The sequence below is a fragment of the Artibeus jamaicensis genome, unplaced genomic scaffold, assembly GCF_021234435.1.
Source record: "Artibeus jamaicensis isolate MK-2021 breed Jamaican fruit bat unplaced genomic scaffold, CSHL_Jam_final scaffold_474, whole genome shotgun sequence".
In the NCBI taxonomy this organism is placed as follows: Eukaryota; Metazoa; Chordata; class Mammalia; order Chiroptera; family Phyllostomidae; genus Artibeus; species Artibeus jamaicensis.
The window spans coordinates 40,395,032-40,413,585 of record NW_026522046.1 but is presented as its reverse complement, the minus strand read 5'-3'; the positions used below and the strand labels follow the sequence as shown (position 1 = coordinate 40,413,585).

Genomic DNA, 18,554 nt, shown 5'->3' with positions numbered 1-18,554 from the left:
GGAATGAAGTCTTTTCATTGTATAACTTCAAGGTGCTGTACATCACGTGCTCCGAGCTTTTCACAGACCAGCGTGGTGTGAGCCTTCCCACGATTCTCACGGGCCGAGGACAGTGCAGCGGCAGGTCACTGTCTGCTTCCGTGACAGTGGGTTGTCGGGGACTTCCCTCACCCCTGAGTTATCCACGCAGCCACCCCTTCCACGGGGTGGGCCGTTCAGTGTGGACTGTGGGTGAGACGCAGGTGGAGCAGCCAAATCATCAGGAAGTTACGGTTGACAGAGAATAATGTACAAGCCAAGCACTGGCCAGGCCCTCCATCAGCCCATAGTGCTGCCCTGGCAGATACTGCCAGCCGAGACCCGAGGTGGGCCTGCGGGTGGGCCAGGTCACGCTGCCAGGGATGCTCAGACCCCACCCAGCCGCCTTCCCTGGTCCAGCCTGTCCAGGGGCAGCTGCCTGCCCCTCCATGCAGGGCACTGTTGTGGTTAGAGAATGTGGGAGGGGAGAATGGTGGGCGACATGCAAAGGCGCTCCCCCCGCCACTGTTGTGTAACTGAACTCCTGTGTGGCACTCCATGGGGCACTCTGTCCGGAGTGGGACAGTCATTCCCACGCCCCTCGCTGTGCCAGTCATTCCGTGTGCCTTGTGAAGACCACTGTCATCTGGGCACCAGCTCTGGGCTGCAGTCTGAGGCTGGAATCCCCCGGTTTCCAGGATGGGGAAGTGAATGTGGTGGGGGACCCTTTGCAGCACCGCAGACCCGTGGGGTGTGCTGCCTCTGCGTGCAGTGGGAGGGCGGGCACTGAAGGTGGCGGGCCGTCTGTTCTTTGGAGAGTGGGGGGTGCTGCTGGCTGCGGGGTGGCGCAGGCAGCACCTGAGGGAGCCGGCGGCTGTCATGCCAGCGTTCTCCCTGGTCTCACGTTGTCGAGAGATGCCTCCTTGTGAGGCAGAGCATGGTCACGTGCTAGACGTGTAGGATGGGAGGTCATGCACCATCCACCTACCCATCCATTTGTTCGTCCACCCCCCATTCACCCGTCTACCCATCCAGTAGTTGCCCATCCGTCCATTCATCCAACAAGCACCCACTGGAGCTTTCTATGTGCTGGCACCAGGGGTTTGGGCACACACGGGATAGGGGTGGGGACGGGATTGCCATGGCAAAGAGGCAGCCCCAGCTTTCGTGTCTGTCCGGAGGAGCACGAGTCAGGGAAGTTGCTGGCCTCCCTCAACCCCTGGAAACAACAGGTTATGGACAGGAGGCCCAGGTGGGGATGGTGTCACAGCGCAGGTGAGGACCCTGCTCCCTGGGACAAGCTCCCTCCGCTGGAGGTGTGTCCCGGGGGGGCGGGCAGAGCCCTCTAGGTCGACAGTGAAAAGGGTAAGCAAATCCGGGTCTGGTTCTGAAGGTGGGTATCGCCCAACCTGCTGTGCTGGGGCAGGAGGTGCAGCAAGAGGAGAGAGCATGCACACACGTGTGTGTTTACGTGTGAGTGCACACTCGTGCACATGCACGGGGAGGGGGAGGGGACAGGAAAGGATGTGCAGTGACTGAGTAAGAAGCAAGCCCAGCACTCTGACACGGCAGGCTCTTGTGATCACTCAGGGACCCAGGTCTTTTGTTCTGGAGTCACCCTGCGGTGGCCCACACCACCCAGTGGCAGGGAGGTGAGAGAGAATATTACCTGCTCCCCCCACGCACCCATTTACAGGAGGCTGCGGGCCAGGCCTGGAAGCAGTGCCCCCCCACCAGGAGGAGCACAGCACCTCCTGTGGGGGACAAACCTGTGACTCGGCTCTGTCAGTCTGACAGCCAACGCTTTTCTCTGCTTACTAGGCAGTGAGCTTATTGAAGCCCATTTGCATTTATATTTTTAGCAATTAAGTTGGATACTATCTTTCTGCTCTCAACTAACAAAACACAACTCACATTCAGATAGGGCACGAGGAGGTCGCCGGGTGCCCGGGGTCAGCACTCTTCTAGAAGGTGCTGCCTCTGACGCGGGGGCATCCAGAGCCCCGAGGCGTGCAGGGGAACACGTGGTCCTCCCTGCAGTGGCCTGGGTCGGAGTTGACCGAGGACGTCATCCTGGACAGGGGGCTGTCTTCCGCTTTGAGACCCGTGTCACTCCGACAGGTTTGCAGGCAGCAGAGGGAGGAGGCAGGAGTGCAGGGCGGGCTCAGGCACGAAGCCCAGTTCTGTCTGGGGCTTTAACTCAAAGAAGTTGCTCTTTGTGTTTTCACTCTCTCCGTTGCTGTGTCAGTCTGTTCACTCTTGTGTCCCAGTCTGTGCCACTCTGGGCATGTCCAGCCCTGGCTGCACGGCTTCCAGTTGCCTCAAGTGTGTGTGTGTCTGTGTGTCTGTGTGGGATGTGCTGATCACGCTTTGTGAACATTCCCAACAGCTCAGTTCAGTTTGGTGCTCAGTGTAGTTAATTAAGTATATGCAGAATATTCTAGATTTTATGTGTCTAGAGTGTGTCACTCAGCATCTTCCTGGATGTGACTCGAACTCATAATATTCTGGGCTTTTATCAGAAGTAGGAGGGCTTTTGTTTGCCACCTAGTCTTGGTTCCTAGTCCTTTGGTTCCTAGTCTTTCGGCAGGTGTTCTGCCGGGAGAGGATGTGCCGAGTTTGGTCTTCCCCGCTGTGTGTACGTCCGCAGACGGAACTCTGGTTCATCGTCTGTCCTGCTGGTGGTCCTCACGTTGTTCGGTGCTGAGCCCACCAGCCATGTGCACTGGGAAGGGGAGCGGCCAGAGAACTAGTTGAAACGTGATTTTGGAAGTGTACTTCTTTAAGAATTACTTTAATTTTCCCGAGATTGTAAGTACCAAGGTTTCTAATATCCACTGTGCGGCTGCAAACAACTGGGCAGAATTAGCCTGCGTTTGCTTCCTGGGGTCTCACCCTCTAGGTGTTCAGTCAGTGTCGTTTTTTTGTCCCATCAGCCGAGTCTGGAGTTTTGATTTACCAAGAACAGCCACCCATGACCAGGGACGTGCAGAAGTGTGCAGCTGCCCGTGCTGGCCCTGCTTCACACTACAGTCACGCCGGCAGCCGGTGCTCAGGCGCACTTGCTGTATGCAGGGGCTCCCCACCCCCGCAGCCCTGCAGCCCCCCGACCCCTGAGACGTTACTGATGGAAGCGAGGCTCAGGGCCCTTGAGACCACGCCCAGTGCCACGTAGCTAGAAACTGGAGTGGGCCCCTCCAGGACTGTCATCGCCCCGGCCCCCGTCTGCCACCCTGACGGCAGTCAGCCCGTGGGCCACAGGCACAGGTGAGCCCAGCAGGGCATTTGTAACCCACGTGAAAGAACTGTCATGGCTGCTGGGGAGACGTTTCTCAATCAGAATCGTGCTTGGCAGGTGACTCTTACAGAGGTTGTGTCGGCTCTGCTGGTCTTGGCCTTTCCATCAGGCACTTTAGAATCTGCTTGTCGACAGCCACAGAGTAACTAACTGGCTGGGATTTTGATGGAGATGGCCCTGAGTCTGCGGACCCACTTGGGAAGGACTGACATCTGGACCACGTTGAGTCTTCCTGTCCATGAACGTGGATGTCTCTGCATTTCTTTCATTTCTCTCATCGGTGTTTCATAGTTTTCCTCATGTAGGTCTTTACATATTTTGTTTGATTTCTAAGTATTTAACTTTTGGGGTGCTGATGTAAGCAGTCTCATGTTTTTCTTTCAAAGTCCACTTGTTCACTGCTCTTATATAGGAAAGCAATGGACTTTTTTATATTTACCTTGTATTCTGCAATCTTGCTATAATTGCTTATTAGTTTCAGGAGTTTCTTGTCAATAGCTGTGCTTATTTTAGTTATTGTATGTTGCATTTCCACCGGAAGAAACATGTTTGCTACAAGTAATGCACGCACCTTATTTGCTGCGTGTGGTCTGCTCTGGCTGGTACACGAATCCCTAATGTGCACACTGAACACCCATTACCTCGATGGTTTCCTTGAAAAGAAACTATTTCATTGTAAAATATAATAAATCGATAGCTGTGAACACTTTAGTGACAGTTTGTTTAAATAATACTGAATTGGCCCTGGCCTGCGTAGCTGAGTGGATTGAGCAGGGGCCTGCAAACCAAAGGATCACAGTTCAATTCTCAGTCAGGGCACACGCCTGGTTTGCAGGCCAGTTCCCAGCAGGGGCTGCAGGAGAAGCAACTGTACATTGATATTTCTCTCCCTCTCTCCTTCCCTTCCTCTCTAAAGATAAATGAAATCTTTAAAAAACATTTTTTAACTTAAAAAATTAATACTGATTGAAAAGTAACTAAATAAAATTTAATTAAAAAAAGTAATCTGGCACAATGGCTTTTTATTGTCAATTTTTTTCAAATTGGGGCAACTATAATTGAACAACAATAAAAATAAATAAATATTCAAAAAAAATTAATACTGAATCGGATTATTTTCTTTCAAAGAATGTAAGGATTTTATACTTCAGTTGCCTTTGCTAAATAAATAATTACATCATCACTCAGTGTTTCGCTGTAGCTACAGGGTTAATCTAGCCTTTAGCATGTTTGATTTATACTAAAAAATTAATAGGAATTGTCTCCATTTAACACTTCTCTTTAAAAATTCGCAGTGTTGGCTATTAAAAATAAAACCTGTAACAATCATAACAATATGTAAAATGTTTCTCAAGACCACTTTTTGAGACTAACATGGATAAAATCTACTAGTAATGACTAGTAATTTTAATCAAGGTAACTGTTTGTCTTAAACATTTTTTAATCTGTAAATTTTTAGTGAATTCCCAAAGATAGTACTTTTCAGCAGCACAATAGACAATATTCAAGTTCTGATGCATCTTACCATAAATAATTCATGTTCTTTATATTTTATTCCAGAATATGTTTTTTCACGAAGGGAAGGGGCGGAGAGGGAGGTGGTGGGGCCGGGTGCAGGTCCTCCAGAGACCCGAGGAGCGCAGTTGGAGGTCGGGGAACATGATCTGCGTCTCGATTTCATTCTTCGCTTTACAACAGAAGCCCCTACAAAGGTATAAAGAAGAACATAGCAGGTAGCAGGGTCCCACCACCCACTTAGTGAAAAAAAGCATGGCCAGTGAATCCTGTTACTTGAAAAGCAACCTGTGGGGAACCAAAGTGACACTAACGAGTGACACTGTGGACCAGCCTCATTGTCTTCCTCGTGGTCCCACATCCCCTCTCTGGTTCATCACAGGTGCCTCCTGGTGTCACTGACCCGGAGGCACCTTCCTCCGAACAGTGTGACTCTGAACGTGCTGCGGTCCACGTCGGGCCTCTGCGTCCTCGGTCCTCGAGCCGCACACTGTCTGGGTGTCAGGGCCCGTCGGCTGTGGTCGGGAGCACTGGCCCCACCTCGTCACTCCCTCCACTGGCGTTTTTCCCAAGTACCCACACCTGTCTGTTCTTCCATGTCAACCTCAGAATCTGCTTGTTCAGTTCTATTAAAAAAGAAAAGTTGGAACTAGAACTGCAACCAAGTTAACCATCAACCTCAGGTCTTCTGATGCCAGGTTTAGTGGCTTTTTTCATACTTGGCTGCCTCCCAAGTTTAGCTTACTTCTTCCTGCTTTATGAGCATGCTGAAAAGTGAAGAAATTGTTTGAGTATTGCCACCAAATAGAGCTTTTCTTTAATTGGTCAATCCTGGAATTTTGTTCCATGTGGGATTCTTGATGGGGTTTTAATTCTGATGTGCTTATAGTTCAGGCCGTAAGTGGTGCTTTCAGAATGAGAGCAGAGCGGTTGTGTGAAGTGCTCTAAAGTGCATGCACTTGCTGTTTTGCTTTGTTTTATAACCTTTGGTACGAGACTTGGCATTTGTGGGAGGTGGAACCCTGATCGGCAGGAGCTTTCGGGCCTCCGTTCTCCCTGCGCACCGCCCGCCCGCCGCTGTGCGCGGTCTGATCATTGCCCACTGTGAGACATTTCCGTGTCCTTTTAAGAATTTTAATATGTAAGAGCAGGAAAACAAGGCGCTCTGCAAATTAGGTGAGCTCCGTCAGGGCCGGGCCCGGGCTTCTCCCGCGGCTCAGACACACTGTCATTGTCACGGGCAGCGTGTTCTTCCTCACCCCTGACCTCCAGGAATGCCAGCTTGCTGGGCACAGCCCTCCCCGATGAACTGCTGCGTATCTGTGCCTTCTGCCTGCTTCTAATTAAACTCTCTATTTGGAGGTCGTGTCGATCTGTGCGTGGCCATAAGAAATAATACAGAGAGAACCATGTCTGCTTGACACAGTGCGGTGTCACAGTCAGAATGCAGACCCGGATAGAGTCAGGGTCCAGAACATTCCATCGCCACCTGGGCCACTCTCCTGTGCCTTTATAGCCCCGCCCTTGCCCTTCCGATGCCTGGCAGCTGCTCGTCTGTTCTCCATTTCTACTTCTTTCATTTCAAGAATGCCATGTAAGTGGACCACGCAGTAGGTGACTTCTGGACTGCGGCCTCATCCATGGAGATTCACCCAAGCGGCTGTGAGTGTCAGTAGTTCGGTCCTTTTTCTGCCACATCATGTTCCTCGGCGTGGATGTGCTGCGGGGCGTTCAACCACTCACCTGTTGCAGGGCACCTGGGCTGTTTCCAGTTTGGGGCTGTTGTGAATGGCACTGCTGTAAACATTTGTGCACACTTTTTATGTGAACTTAAGTCTTCATTTCTCTGGGATAAATGCCCTTATTCAGTGTTTTAAAAACTCCCAAACTTTCCAGAGAGGCCACACCATTAACATCCCTACCGGCAGCTCGGGAGGGACCCAGTTTCTCTGCACACTGGCCAGCATTCGGGTTGTCAGGGTTCTCGCTCCAGCTGCTCGTGGCGCGCCGCGGTGTCTCACAGGGCTGTAAGTTCTGCTTCCCCGCTGGCTGATGACACTGACCACTTTTCATGGGCTTTTCCTCCATCTGAATATCCTCTTCAGTGAAATGTCTCTTCTTGTCTTACGTCCATTTTCTAGTTGGATTGTTTGTCTTACTGTTTGGAGAATTCCTGGTGTGTTCCATTTGTGGAATGTGTGGTTTTTAGCTATTTTCCCAGTCGGTAGCTTGTCTCTTCATCTCCTTAGCAGGGTCTTCAGCAGAGCAGAGGCCTGATGTTGATGAAGTCCAGTTCACCAGCAAAGCCAGTTTAGACTACGGATTGTGCTTTTGGCGTCCACTTTGCCTGGGCGAGCCCGGCTGAGCCCCTGGCCCCCAGGATGTCCTCCTGTGAGTCCTGTGCAGGTTTGATCATGCACGTTTCACACTCAAGCCCCTGGCCATCTCGAGTGCAGGTTGGAGCTGGCGTGTGACTCGGCTGCCCGGTGGCTGCAGCGCCATCTGTTGCCAGCTGCCTGGCTCCTCTGCACTGCCCCCAGCCAGGCACCTGTGGGCCTGTCCCTGGGCTCTGTCTGCTCCGCGTGCTCCGTTTGTGTGTCCCTTGTAATACCGTACTGTCTTGGTGACGAACGCTGCCCAGTGCGTATGGCCATTGGGTACAGTGGGTCCCCCCCCCGCCCCCGCACTTTCTGATGGATGCTTGAGGCCCTCCCAGACAGTCCCATCTCTCTGGGTTGGCATCTGTCGATTGACTTTTTTCATTCAGTGTGAGATCTTCCTGGCTGTTGGTATGATTTTTGATTGAAACCTTGCAACATATTATGTTACAAGACTCTACATCTTTAACCTTTGTGTTAGATGATTTTCACTCATGCTGCTGTGTTCGGGGAGGGAGACACCACCTCAGGTGCCCCACCAGGCCTCTGCTACCCCTCCATGGCTCTGTCCACACTGCTAGGTGGGGTGTGGGGGACAGTCCTAACTCCATTGGGCCTCCTCTGAAACCCCAGGGCAGCCGGAAAGGGCACCTCGCTGCCATGACACAGGTGGGGGTGGAAGTCCAGCCCCCTATGAGTTCTCCCTGATGCTGCCTTGCAGGACGGGAGGGAAGGGGGTCCAGGCTTCCCTCTCACCCTTGCTAGGTGGAAGGGTGGGGTCTGGCCGGGGTAGGGTTGTTCTGTTACTTCCTGTCCTACAGGAGGGACCTCTCCCGGTTCTTTGCCAGAGAGACCAGCATTTGCTGGGGTGTTTTGGTTTGTGCCCATTGATGTTTCCAGGTTGCTGGCTCCTTCAGCTCCCAGTTTGGGGTCATGACACAGAAAGACCAGGGGACCCATGCCATGTCATCCCTCGGGTCCCAGCTGGTCTGTCATCCTCCTTTCACCTTTATATGTGGTGTCAGGGTCTTCAGTTGTACTGAGGGGGGAGGGAGGAGGATGTCTGCACCCCCCTCCTCCCTGTGCAAGCCCCTGCTGCCTGTTTCGGAACCAGGGGTCAGCAAATAACAGCAGAGTGATTAGAACGGTTGTGTGGTTTCCCAAACTGACAGTTTGGGTTTCTTCAAAGTGCTTGTGATTGGTTTTCTCACACAGCCTCCAGGTTTTTCCCCTACACACCCCTGTCTCCTGTCTTCACGGTGCATCTGACCACCCTCTCCTCCAGGCTCAGCATCACCACCACCTGCCCGTCTTCTGACCTGTCCCGCAGCCCAGAGGCCCTCAGAGCACCCGCGTCTTGCTGAGGGCGTGCAGTGGTCTCACAGGCCTGCCACATCTTACCTCCACTCTAGACCTCAAGGAAATCGCTCCTTATTAAAACTCCGTAATGGGCCCTGACCGGTGTGGCTCAGTGGGTTAGGTATCTTCCCACAAACTGAAAGGTCACCGGTTTGATTCCCAGTCAGGGCACGTGCTTGGGCTGCGGATTTAGTCCCCAGTCAGGGCATGTACCAGAGGCAACCGATGGATGTTTCTCTCTGTTATCAATGATCTCCCTGACTTTCTCCCTCCCTTCCCTTCTCTCTAAAAATAAGTAAATAAACACAAGTGTTCAGTAATGGAAATTGTAAAACACATACAAACCCAGCATTTTGTAATGAGCCCACCTGCCCGCCAGCCAGCCTGAGCAATGGCCAGCCCTTCAGTTCATCTCTGCACCATCTGCTTTTTCCCCACCGGGGTTGTGATACATTAATAAACCCCAGATATTGCCATTTCATCTCTGACTACTTCAGTATTACTAAAAGGTAAGTCCTGGTTCCACACCTAAAATGATTAACAAGGATTCCTGGTTATAACCAGCTCTCCAGATGGCAGTTCTACTTGAATTTCTCCCTCACAGGATCTGTCTGATTCATTTCAAGCCCTTGTCATGTCCGCACTGTGCTTTGCACAGAGTAGGTTTCCAGAAAATATATCTATCTATAATTAATGAATATAAAGTAATGCTTTTAAAACTATCTGGAATACTCTCTTGAATAACAGATTCTAAACAGAAACTCATTGAACTTTTAGCAACAAATTTACCAGATATATAGTGAGATTCAACCACTATTAACAAATGGTTGTCATGAAAACTGTATATATATTTTAAACATTTGATGTATGAGAGATGTTTATAAGATACATGCATGCTTTAGCACACTTAGTCACCATCTTCTTAATAATGAATTTGCCTTTTAGTGATTTGTAATATCAATTTTATTTGTATACAAAGCAACATGTGGCTACAAAATTTGCAAGTCTTCTTATTCATCAATTACAGTTTAATGGGATCATTAATTATAGATCACATATTAGTAAAATTTTGCAAAGCATAGCCTTACTACTTAGGAAAAGGAAACTCTTACGTTTGTTAAGAATGAGATCATTGGAGTAATTGTTTTTTGAGGATTTCCTGTTATTTCTCCTACTAATAAAATAACGTTACTCTTGGCTAAAAAGTTCAATGAGATTTTAACAATTCCATGCTTTTTAGATTCATCCATTTGAAATGTGACTCAAGAGGAAACAGGAATGATGAAGTGAAATGCCGTGGGCACTTCTTTTTCTTTGCAGCTTTACTTTGGGACCCAAACCGGAAGTCGGCCAGGGCAAAGACCGGATGGCAGGCAGGCCGGAGTCCTCTGTGGACTCCGTGGCCATCTGCTGTGATGCGGTCTTTGCCCCTCGTCCAGGAGAGATCGAGACGTGAACACTGTCCGCCCTTCTCCCTGGTTTGGAGCTCTCCAGGGCCCCAGTCCTGCAGTCAAAGCCACCTGTGCCTGTGGCAAAGCCTGTGGGGGCCCCGTGGTGAACCACAGTGACGGGGCGGGAGCACCTGCACGTCCTGTCCTGGCGGCAGACGGACTGCCCTTGTTTCACCGCCTTATTTCGCGTGCAGCCGTGCTGGCGTTTCTGCACAGGAGACTCACCCCACGTTGCGCGTGTGACGGACCCACTAAATGTGACTTTCTTGCTGTCTTTCAGACAGAAGCAGTCTCCGCCGGTCAAGAAAGCCTCCCAAGCACTTTGCCATGGATCTAGAAGATGAAGAACAGCTGAGTAAGACCTAGGCCTGCCATGTAGTGTGAAGTAGCTGGTTTTCTACTAGTCCTGGTGTTTCTGGGACTTCATTTCATGGCACCGGTTTGGGGGGGACCATCTTCCCGTGATACGGGCCCTAAGCAGTGGCGTGTTTTTAATTTGTGATACATGCTGTCTTTACTGTGGGCATCTCCCTTGCAGCTACACGTGTAGGGTCGTCACTCCTGGTCATCATCCTGGCCATGGCGCCCTTACGTGGGAGGGAGTGTGCCTCCAGGCGCACATCTCATGAAGCTGCGTGCTTCATGCTTAGTCACAGCCTGGTTGTCACGGTGAGAGTCAGATCATTCTGTGCAAATACAAGATCATCTTTGAGGTGGATTTAAGTACCTGGCCATCTGAAATAACAGCACATGCATCTTCTGTTCAAATACAGTGGGTTCTCCCACATTGTGAGGGGAACGGCTCACAGGAATCCGCTGATTGTAAGTTCCCAGACTTTCGTGAGCCTTGGGACCAGTGTGGCCTGAAATACCTTGGGCCATTTTTCTTCCCACACTGTCCTCTCCGGGGTGGAGGGACGGAGGCAACGGAGAGGTTCAGGGCTGGCCAGCTCCTCCTCGCCACGCTGCTCTCTCTGAAAAGTCCAGTGGACGCACTTCTCTTCTGTTTTACCTTTAAACCCAGAGAGCAGTGTGTTTAAATAAGGCTTAAATGTGCCCACAGAAGTTGGGAGCTTGTAGCAGGGCAGTTGCTACAAAGACATCCTTTTCCCGGCACAGGTGCCTATGCCCGTTCTTACCAGTTGGCGTTCGTTGCTTCCAAGAAAGAATGTGCAGGTCTAAATGTTGAGTGACATTTTACTAAGAGTGGTCATCTGTGACCAGAACACAGTTCGGTCCCTTTCTCTGTGACTTCACCCAAACCGACCCGCTGAGGCCTGGAGTTGGCTCGATTACACAGGGAACCCAGAGGTTCACGCAGCAGAACGCCCTGCCTTGCACACAGGCTGCTCCGTGAGTTCGGTCATAGGTGGGATAGGGTGGGCTGGGTCTTGGTCCTATGAACTGCGCAGTAGACGCTCTCTCTGGCTGAAGTCAGTGCCTCTGGGATGGACACCAGCATGGGCAACTGACCAGTCGTGCTGCAGGAGCACACGGCACTGTGCCCGTCCTCCTGCCGACCTGTGCGTGGCCTCCCGCTGCCTGGTCGCCATCATAGCCTGCTCCTGACGTCCTCTGGAACCAGCCCTGTGCTTTTACTGGCCAGTTCCACTCGCCATGTCCAGTTCTTCCTGCGCACTGTTCTCCGTGAAGAGTGCGCCTGTCCCCCGCCTCCTTCCTGCTGGGACTGGGGGCCGTCACCCGCAGCAGCGGTCGTCTGGTTTGGGTGGAAGTGTCACAGAGTGTGGATTGTATAACTGTCTCCAGACTTACCCTGTGCTAATTTAGATAAAGAATCCTTCTGAATAATTTCTCTGTACAGATAAGCTGCTGGCTTAAGTGCTGAAACTTAGCAATGCCAGTTCTCTGTTTTTATCATTTTGAAAGCAACAAAAAATGTTATCATGATTAACAGTTACACTCATGAAACAGAGTAGCATGGTGTGTGAAGAGAAAGTGACTGGGAAGAATCGTGGTAGTGGGGAGGTCTTCCTCCACTTTTGTTGTTTTCTCTTTATCTGGTAGCATTTTAATAAGATAGAATACGAGTAGTATTTCAGTGCTTCTGAAGCAAATGAAAACTTAGAATTTCTGTGAACTACATTATAAAAAAGTATACTTTTCCTACAATCACAAGATTGTCAATCCAGTACTGATTATTTTAATTTCTTAAAGGAAAGCATTTGGTTGTTTGAGGATATAAATATTTGGTCAAGTGCGTGTCAGAATGTACCTGTGACCTGAGTGTCTGTATCGCTAGTTCTGTTTGGCAGGAGCCCCGGCATGTCAGCGGCCATCCGTGTGACGTCCTCGCCGTTCGCTCATCTGACCTGTCTTGCTCTGCCCTTCTCACCTTTTGTTCCCTCTGAGCACCGAAAGGAGTAACCTATCGAGCTTTTGCTGGAGGATGTTATAAATGAAAATTTAGTGTCTATTCCGTCAGCTTTGTCAACTGGGGGAAGTGGTGTGTGTGTGTCAGGACCCGGGAGCAGGGCCGCCTGCAGAGAAAGCTTTCCCATCTCGATCTCTGCTGCCGCCAGCCTCTGGTCTCCCATGGGCCGTGCTTAAACCAGGGCCATTCTTTACCTCCGGGCTGAATGCCGACAGCCGAGGAATGCGAAGAAAATCCACTGTGGTATTGGCAGCTGACTTTATGTCACGTTAAGGCCTCCCATGGGTAGAGCCGATGAAGTTTGCTTAGCGTGATGAGTCTGCTTTTATATTAGGTTGTTGAAATAGACCCAAGCCACTATACTGGGCACCTCTAAATTGGTGTATGTTGTAAAAACGACTTTGATTACTCACAAGATACAGTGTGGGTTTCGGAACCTAGTGGTAGGCCTTTAAATTCCACAACATTGGCACCTGGACGGCCCGCGATCAACACTCCTGCGCTTCACGCGCCAGGCGGCCCGGGACCGAGCAGGGAGACGGGAGTTGCTTACTATTCTTTTTCAAAAAGCTTGGTAAACATGAAGGGAAGAGTAAGTGCTTCTTACACCCTTTTTTGAAATGAAAATCATATTTATTTGGCCATGAACTTATAATGTACTAAAATTATCTTTATTAATCATAAATATAAGCTACCTTTAAAAGGTTGAACAACCAAGTTATTCATAAGTCCATCAAATGTTTGCTTTAAAAAATGTTTAAAAGACAAAATTTCCAGCTTTAGTTATGAAGTTGTAGCCTGCCTGCAGCTTCAATTTTACATTTTCCTCCTACACATTTTTTTCTATTGCAGAATATATTAAGGATTCGGAGGTAAATCAATCCCCGCATATAGTAAAAATGTTTAAATGAATACTAAGAATGAAGCTCTGTCCTTCAGAAATCATTTTTAAGCAGCCAGGATACTTTACATGATTACATAAGCAGATTTCTAAGATTGATTCATGAACTAAATCAAATAAATGCACAAACTGACCGAATATTTGGAACCTGGAAAACCAATCAGCCTGTAAATGCTGCTTTTAACCACGTTTCCTCCTCTACGGGAGGCCGCAGTTCAGAGCCACTGAGAGTTAAGTGCCTCTGGAAGGGGAATGACGGGCTGACTCAGCACTTGTCAGAGCTGAGGCTAGACTGACTCATGTGAGGTCTCCTGGACACGTCTATCGTGCCGCGCTTCGATGCTCCAAAATATTCTCATAAAAGTGATTTTAAAATTCACCCGTTAGTGCAAAAGCAGTTGGTGACAATAAATAGAGATGGTGAGAGCTGTTGTTCAGTGAGGTGTCTGGTGGCCCAGGTCAGTTGAGGCCCCGAGTTGGGGGTTCAAGGTGCAGCCCCTCCCGGACAGGCAGCAGGGACAACGTAGGACACACATCACTTACCCAGTTACAAAGAGAGATAAAGGAATCCATAAATTTTGCATTTACAAGATCCTGCAACGAAGGCGTTGTAAGTTGCTCTTTCTGGGCACCACAGGTTCCAGCAGCACAGAGGCTAAGGACAGCGGCAGCGCGGGCCGCGGGCCCCCCGGGGATGGCGGCACGCCGGGGCTGGCCGATGGCTGCCTGCTCCCCAACGGGGGTGGCAGCACTGCCAGCAGGAAGCGGCCCCTGGACGAGGGCAGCAATGGGCACGCCAAGTTCCGCCTGAAGAAGAGGAGGAGGGCACCGGGGCCGGCCCTGCCCAAGAACGCACTCATGCAGCTGAACGAGATCAAGCCCGGCCTGCAGTACTCGCTGCTGTCCCAGACGGGGCCCGTGCACGCGCCGCTCTTCGTCATGTCCGTGGAGGTGAACGGGCAGGTGTTCGAGGGCTCTGGCCCCACCAAGAAGAAGGCCAAGCTGCACGCAGCCGAGAAGGCCTTGCGCTCCTTCGTCCAGTTCCCCAACGCCTCCGAGGCCCACCTGGCCATGGGGCGGGGCCTGTCCGCCAACACGGACTTCACCTCCGACCAGGCCGACTTCCCCGACACGCTCTTCAATGGCTTCGAGACGCCGGACCGGTCAGAAGTGCCCTTTTACATGGGCTCCAACGGCGACGACTCCTTCAGCTCCAGCGGGGATCTCAGCTTGTCGGCGTCCCCGGTGCCCACCAGCCTCATCCAGCCCCCGCTCCCGGCCCTCCCACCGTTCCCGCTGCCCAGCGGGAAGAACCCCGTGATGATCCTGAATGAGCTGCGCCCGGGTCTGAAGTACGACTTCCTCTCGGAGAGCGGGGAGAGCCACGCCAAGAACTTTGTCATGTCGGTGGTCGTGGACGGCCAGTTCTTCGAAGGCTCGGGAAGGAACAAAAAGCTGGCCAAGGCCCGGGCCGCGCAGTCCGCCCTGGCCGCCATTTTCAACCTGCACCTGGATCAGACGCCGTCTCGCCAGCCCATCCTCAGCGAGGGCCTCCAGTTGCACTTACCCCAGGTGAGAAAAGTCTGGTCACAGCCTGATCCTGCTTTTAGACAGGGCTCAGTTTCAATGCCACGGTTGACTTTTCCATCTTCCATCACTGTCCTCACCACAGTGACCAGTAAGTGTGGCCGCTGCACAGGCTCGCCTAGATGTTGCTGGCCACGTTGTCCCTGGGCAGCCGGCCCAAGGCTATTGAGGCACAGGGCGGGGACACTAGGGCAGTGAGGTCAGCCCTGTCCATGCTGAGCTTCACCCCTCCTTGGGGTGACACAGGTGTTCCGGACACAGGAACCTGCCCTGGCCTGGGGGATTTTCCCAAGTCTCACTGGGATTGGGGGCGCAAGATGAGTGAGTTGGCCTGTCAGCTCCTGAAACCCAAGGGTGGTGGGGCTCTGGGCTGCAGCAGGACTGGCCGGTGGCCACATTCCCAAGCCCATGGCAGTAGGGAGGACGTGTCAGGGGGACAAAGGGTGTAGGGGCCCTCAGGCAAGTGCTCCAGGGCCCACCAGGCATCCGGGTCTCTCTGTGCCTGGCGTTCACCACTTGGGATTCGTACAGGCTCCCTCCTGCCTGGCCGGAGCGGGCAGCTGCTCTTACGTTTGGTCTTGGACCCCACACCTCCTAATATCAGGGTGAACACAGGGAAACATTCAGGGGGGCCCAGGTCGGCGTATGTGGAGGAGGAAGCCAAAGGGGAAGGAACACGTAGTATCCTCTCCAAATCCTACGCCTCTGCTTGCTTATTGCTTCTTTTCTTAGAAATTCAAAATTCTCTGGTCTACTGTAAAAACCAGTCTTTTAGGGAGAAAACCTGTCCTTCTTGTCTGTTTATTCCTTCTTGTCAAAGCACTATTCAGTTTGAGGATAAAATATGTAGCGGTTTGATCAGAAAGATGAAGGACTTGGTATTAATAGGCAGGTCTGTATTCTCTCAGAAAGACCGCAAATGTCAGCCTGTCTTTCACCTTCAAACCAGTTCAAGTGACCTGGGTTCAGATGCTCCCTGAGATGACCAAGGCCTTCAGATTTAAAAGGAGGAAATTTATTTTTAAAGCAACGTCATGCAGTACCCTATGAAGTAGCAGGCTCACGGTAATGTGCTGATTTTTTATGAACCAAATAATTGCATCCAGTGTTGACTTCTTGCTCTTAGGCCATTTATAGTCTTACAGATCAGTGGCACTCGTTCCCAAGTGGTTTTTTTAGTTTTCAGGTTTACTGTCCGCTGAACTATGTCAGCTTGAGTTCAGAACAACACCTGACTTGACCTGTGTTCCCCAAACGTGAGCAGGGCCGTGTGTAAGAAGAGAATGAAGCCCACTGAGCACTCTGCCTCCCAGGTGCCAGGTTGTGCAGTACAGATGCGGAACGTGGCAGAGGGGAGGCAGAGGGGGTCTGTGTGTGTGTGCGCATGTGCACCCGTGTGCACTCGCAGCCCCACCCCCAGGCCGGGCTCAGTGGAGCAGCGGTGACCAGAGCCCCTGGCCTGGGGGGGGCTGGGCCTGTGCAGCATCTGTGGGGAGGGCATGTGTGGGAGTCCTGCAGGGAAGGGCATGGGGGGAGGGGCCGCCCTAGTGCCAGCCCTGCCCACACCGCTTGCAGGTGCCGCAGGTGCTGAGTGGCAGTTTCAGGACTTCTGTGCTCCCTGGCCCCTGAGGCCTGAGGAAGTGGAGCTGCTTAGGTCAGACGTCACTGGTTGTGGGATCCTTTCCCTTCATGGTGTTCACAGCGGCACTAGAGAGTTTAAAAACTGGGCGCCATTGACCACATGGCGAGTACGAAGCACCCTGTGAGCAGTGCATGTTAGTGCAGTGGTTCAGCCAAGCTGCAGCGCCTCTCCCCCTGAGTATTGCTGCAGGAGGGGTACCAGGGGCCTGTGGGGGTGCCGTTTATGAACACATGACCCTGTCATATCCACCGCCACATTTGGAGGGAGAGACGCTTCATTACCCACAGAGAGTGAGGTAGTAACCTCGTTAAGGGGGGTGCAGTGACTGTCCGTGTGTGCAAATGCTGGCATCGAACAAGTAAGTAGGTGTGTGCAGAAATGCCCGACCTCCATCTGAACTCAGATGTGACTCTTGTGCTTTTCTCTGAAAATGTGCAGATACGCCTAATTTTTATGAAAAGAGAGTTTTATCTGCTCTGTCTCTAACATCTTATTGGTTTTCCCTTTGTGTGAGTTGGAAAGTGTCGTCCTTTGTCTTTGGTACCCTCGCTGTGTGCGGCTGCACCACCCGCCTCTGTCTGTGGTCTTCTCTGGGCTGTGTGCTCACTTCTGCAGCATCGAGGCCTCTGCCAGGTGCCAGGAGAGGCCCTCGGGCCCTGCCTGGCCCTTCAGCCCACTCTCCCCTGGGGCTCACTGGAATTTGCTGGCACAGTGACGGGAGCAAAATTTACTGACAACTGTGATTTTTGCAAATAAGTCATCATTTAGGATGAGTGACTTTCTTATTCATCTTGAGAGTGTTGTTTTAAGAGCCACGGTGGGGACACTAGATTGGGCCATTTGATTGTCAAGACAAGTGTGAGATTGAGGGCGTGTAGGTCCAGTGTGGCTCTTATACACACACGGTTATGCACCACAAAGGGTCCCCATTATCACGGTAAACCCTGAGTCATAAAAATAGACACGCCCCAAATCTAACAGAGAGGTCAGCTTCTAGAAGCTCTCCCTGTAGCACAGGTGCTGTCGGAGCTGGTCACACGCCAGCCGCAGTGTGACCAGCCTCACTGAGCGCCTTCCCTGGAGCGTCCTGCTGTCACTCGATCCGAGTGACCGCTGCCCTGCAGGCTCTGGTCAGTGCTGGATTCTGAGAGCGAGACTGAGCCGGAGTGGTTTGCCTCCGGTGTTGAAATGATGGAGGCACCTGATGGGCAGAGACCTTTGAGGGGGAGGTGCTGCACAAAGCTTATGATTCTTCAGTTTGATCGTGCTTCTTACTGCCCCTTTCTTCTGCCCCAGACACTGGGTGGCACACCCAAGAGTGGGCTCCTGGCCTTGCCAGCCTGAGCTGGACACTCAGAGCAGTGGAGGGGGAGGCAGATGACCCCAGGAAGGCACTGTAGCCACCCTGCACCTCAATGTCCTCATTAGAGGGCGGGGCTGGTGCCTTGTGGAGATGAGAGGGGCAGCAGGGGGTGCCTCACATGCCCAAGCCGTCCACGCCCTCCAAACACTGTCGAAAGACTCCAGCCATGGCCTTTGCATGCTCCGTGGGTGTGTTTCCTTTGAATGTTTTGGAGCAAATGCACGCACACGCTCGTTTGCCAGCTTTGCTGCGGGACTCTCCAGAAGAGGAGCCATCTGTGCCGTCACCCTCTGAAGGGAGAGCTCGCGTTGGCGTTTGCAGGCAGGTAGGTGCAGGCGCCTAACCCCCTCTGTGGTCCTCAGGTGTTAGCGGATGCGGTGGCCCGCCTGGTTCTGGATAAGTTTGGGGACCTGACGGACAACTTCTCCTCCCCGCATGCCCGCAGGAAGGTTCTTGCTGGAATCGTCATGACGACAGGTAAACATCTTGCCCTGTACAGATCTCTGACTCTGACAGGAAAATCGTCTTGTCCTTCTCAGAATGTCTGCCACCTGCAAATGTGGGAACCGTACTTACATATTTTCCCAAATGTCCATCCTTTCAACCTAAGTTCTTTTTATTTGGGGAAGCAGCCTGTTAATACTGGATTC

At 51.7% G+C, this 18,554-nt stretch overlaps 1 protein-coding gene across 10 annotated transcripts in view; it reads left to right on the top strand.

The window, feature by feature from the left end:
* ADARB1 (adenosine deaminase RNA specific B1) overlaps window positions 1-18,554 on the top strand; it is a 98,559-nt gene that overhangs the window by 55,733 nt on the left and 24,272 nt on the right. For 6 of the 10 annotated variants that reach the window (XM_037158175.2, XM_053657800.1, XM_037158174.2 and 3 more), the window contains 3 exons: window positions 10,300-10,374; window positions 13,950-14,884; window positions 18,267-18,381. In XM_037158175.2, coding sequence (XP_037014070.1) covers window positions 10,347-10,374; window positions 13,950-14,884; window positions 18,267-18,381 — 1,078 coding nt within the window. In that variant the 5' untranslated portion in view covers window positions 10,300-10,346. Of the gene's footprint in view, window positions 1-6,037; window positions 6,494-7,106; window positions 7,223-10,299; window positions 10,375-13,949; window positions 14,885-18,266; window positions 18,382-18,554 lie in introns of those variants that run through there. The other 4 variants (XM_037158173.2, XM_037158179.2, XM_037158171.2 and 1 more) reach the window with 3 other exon arrangements.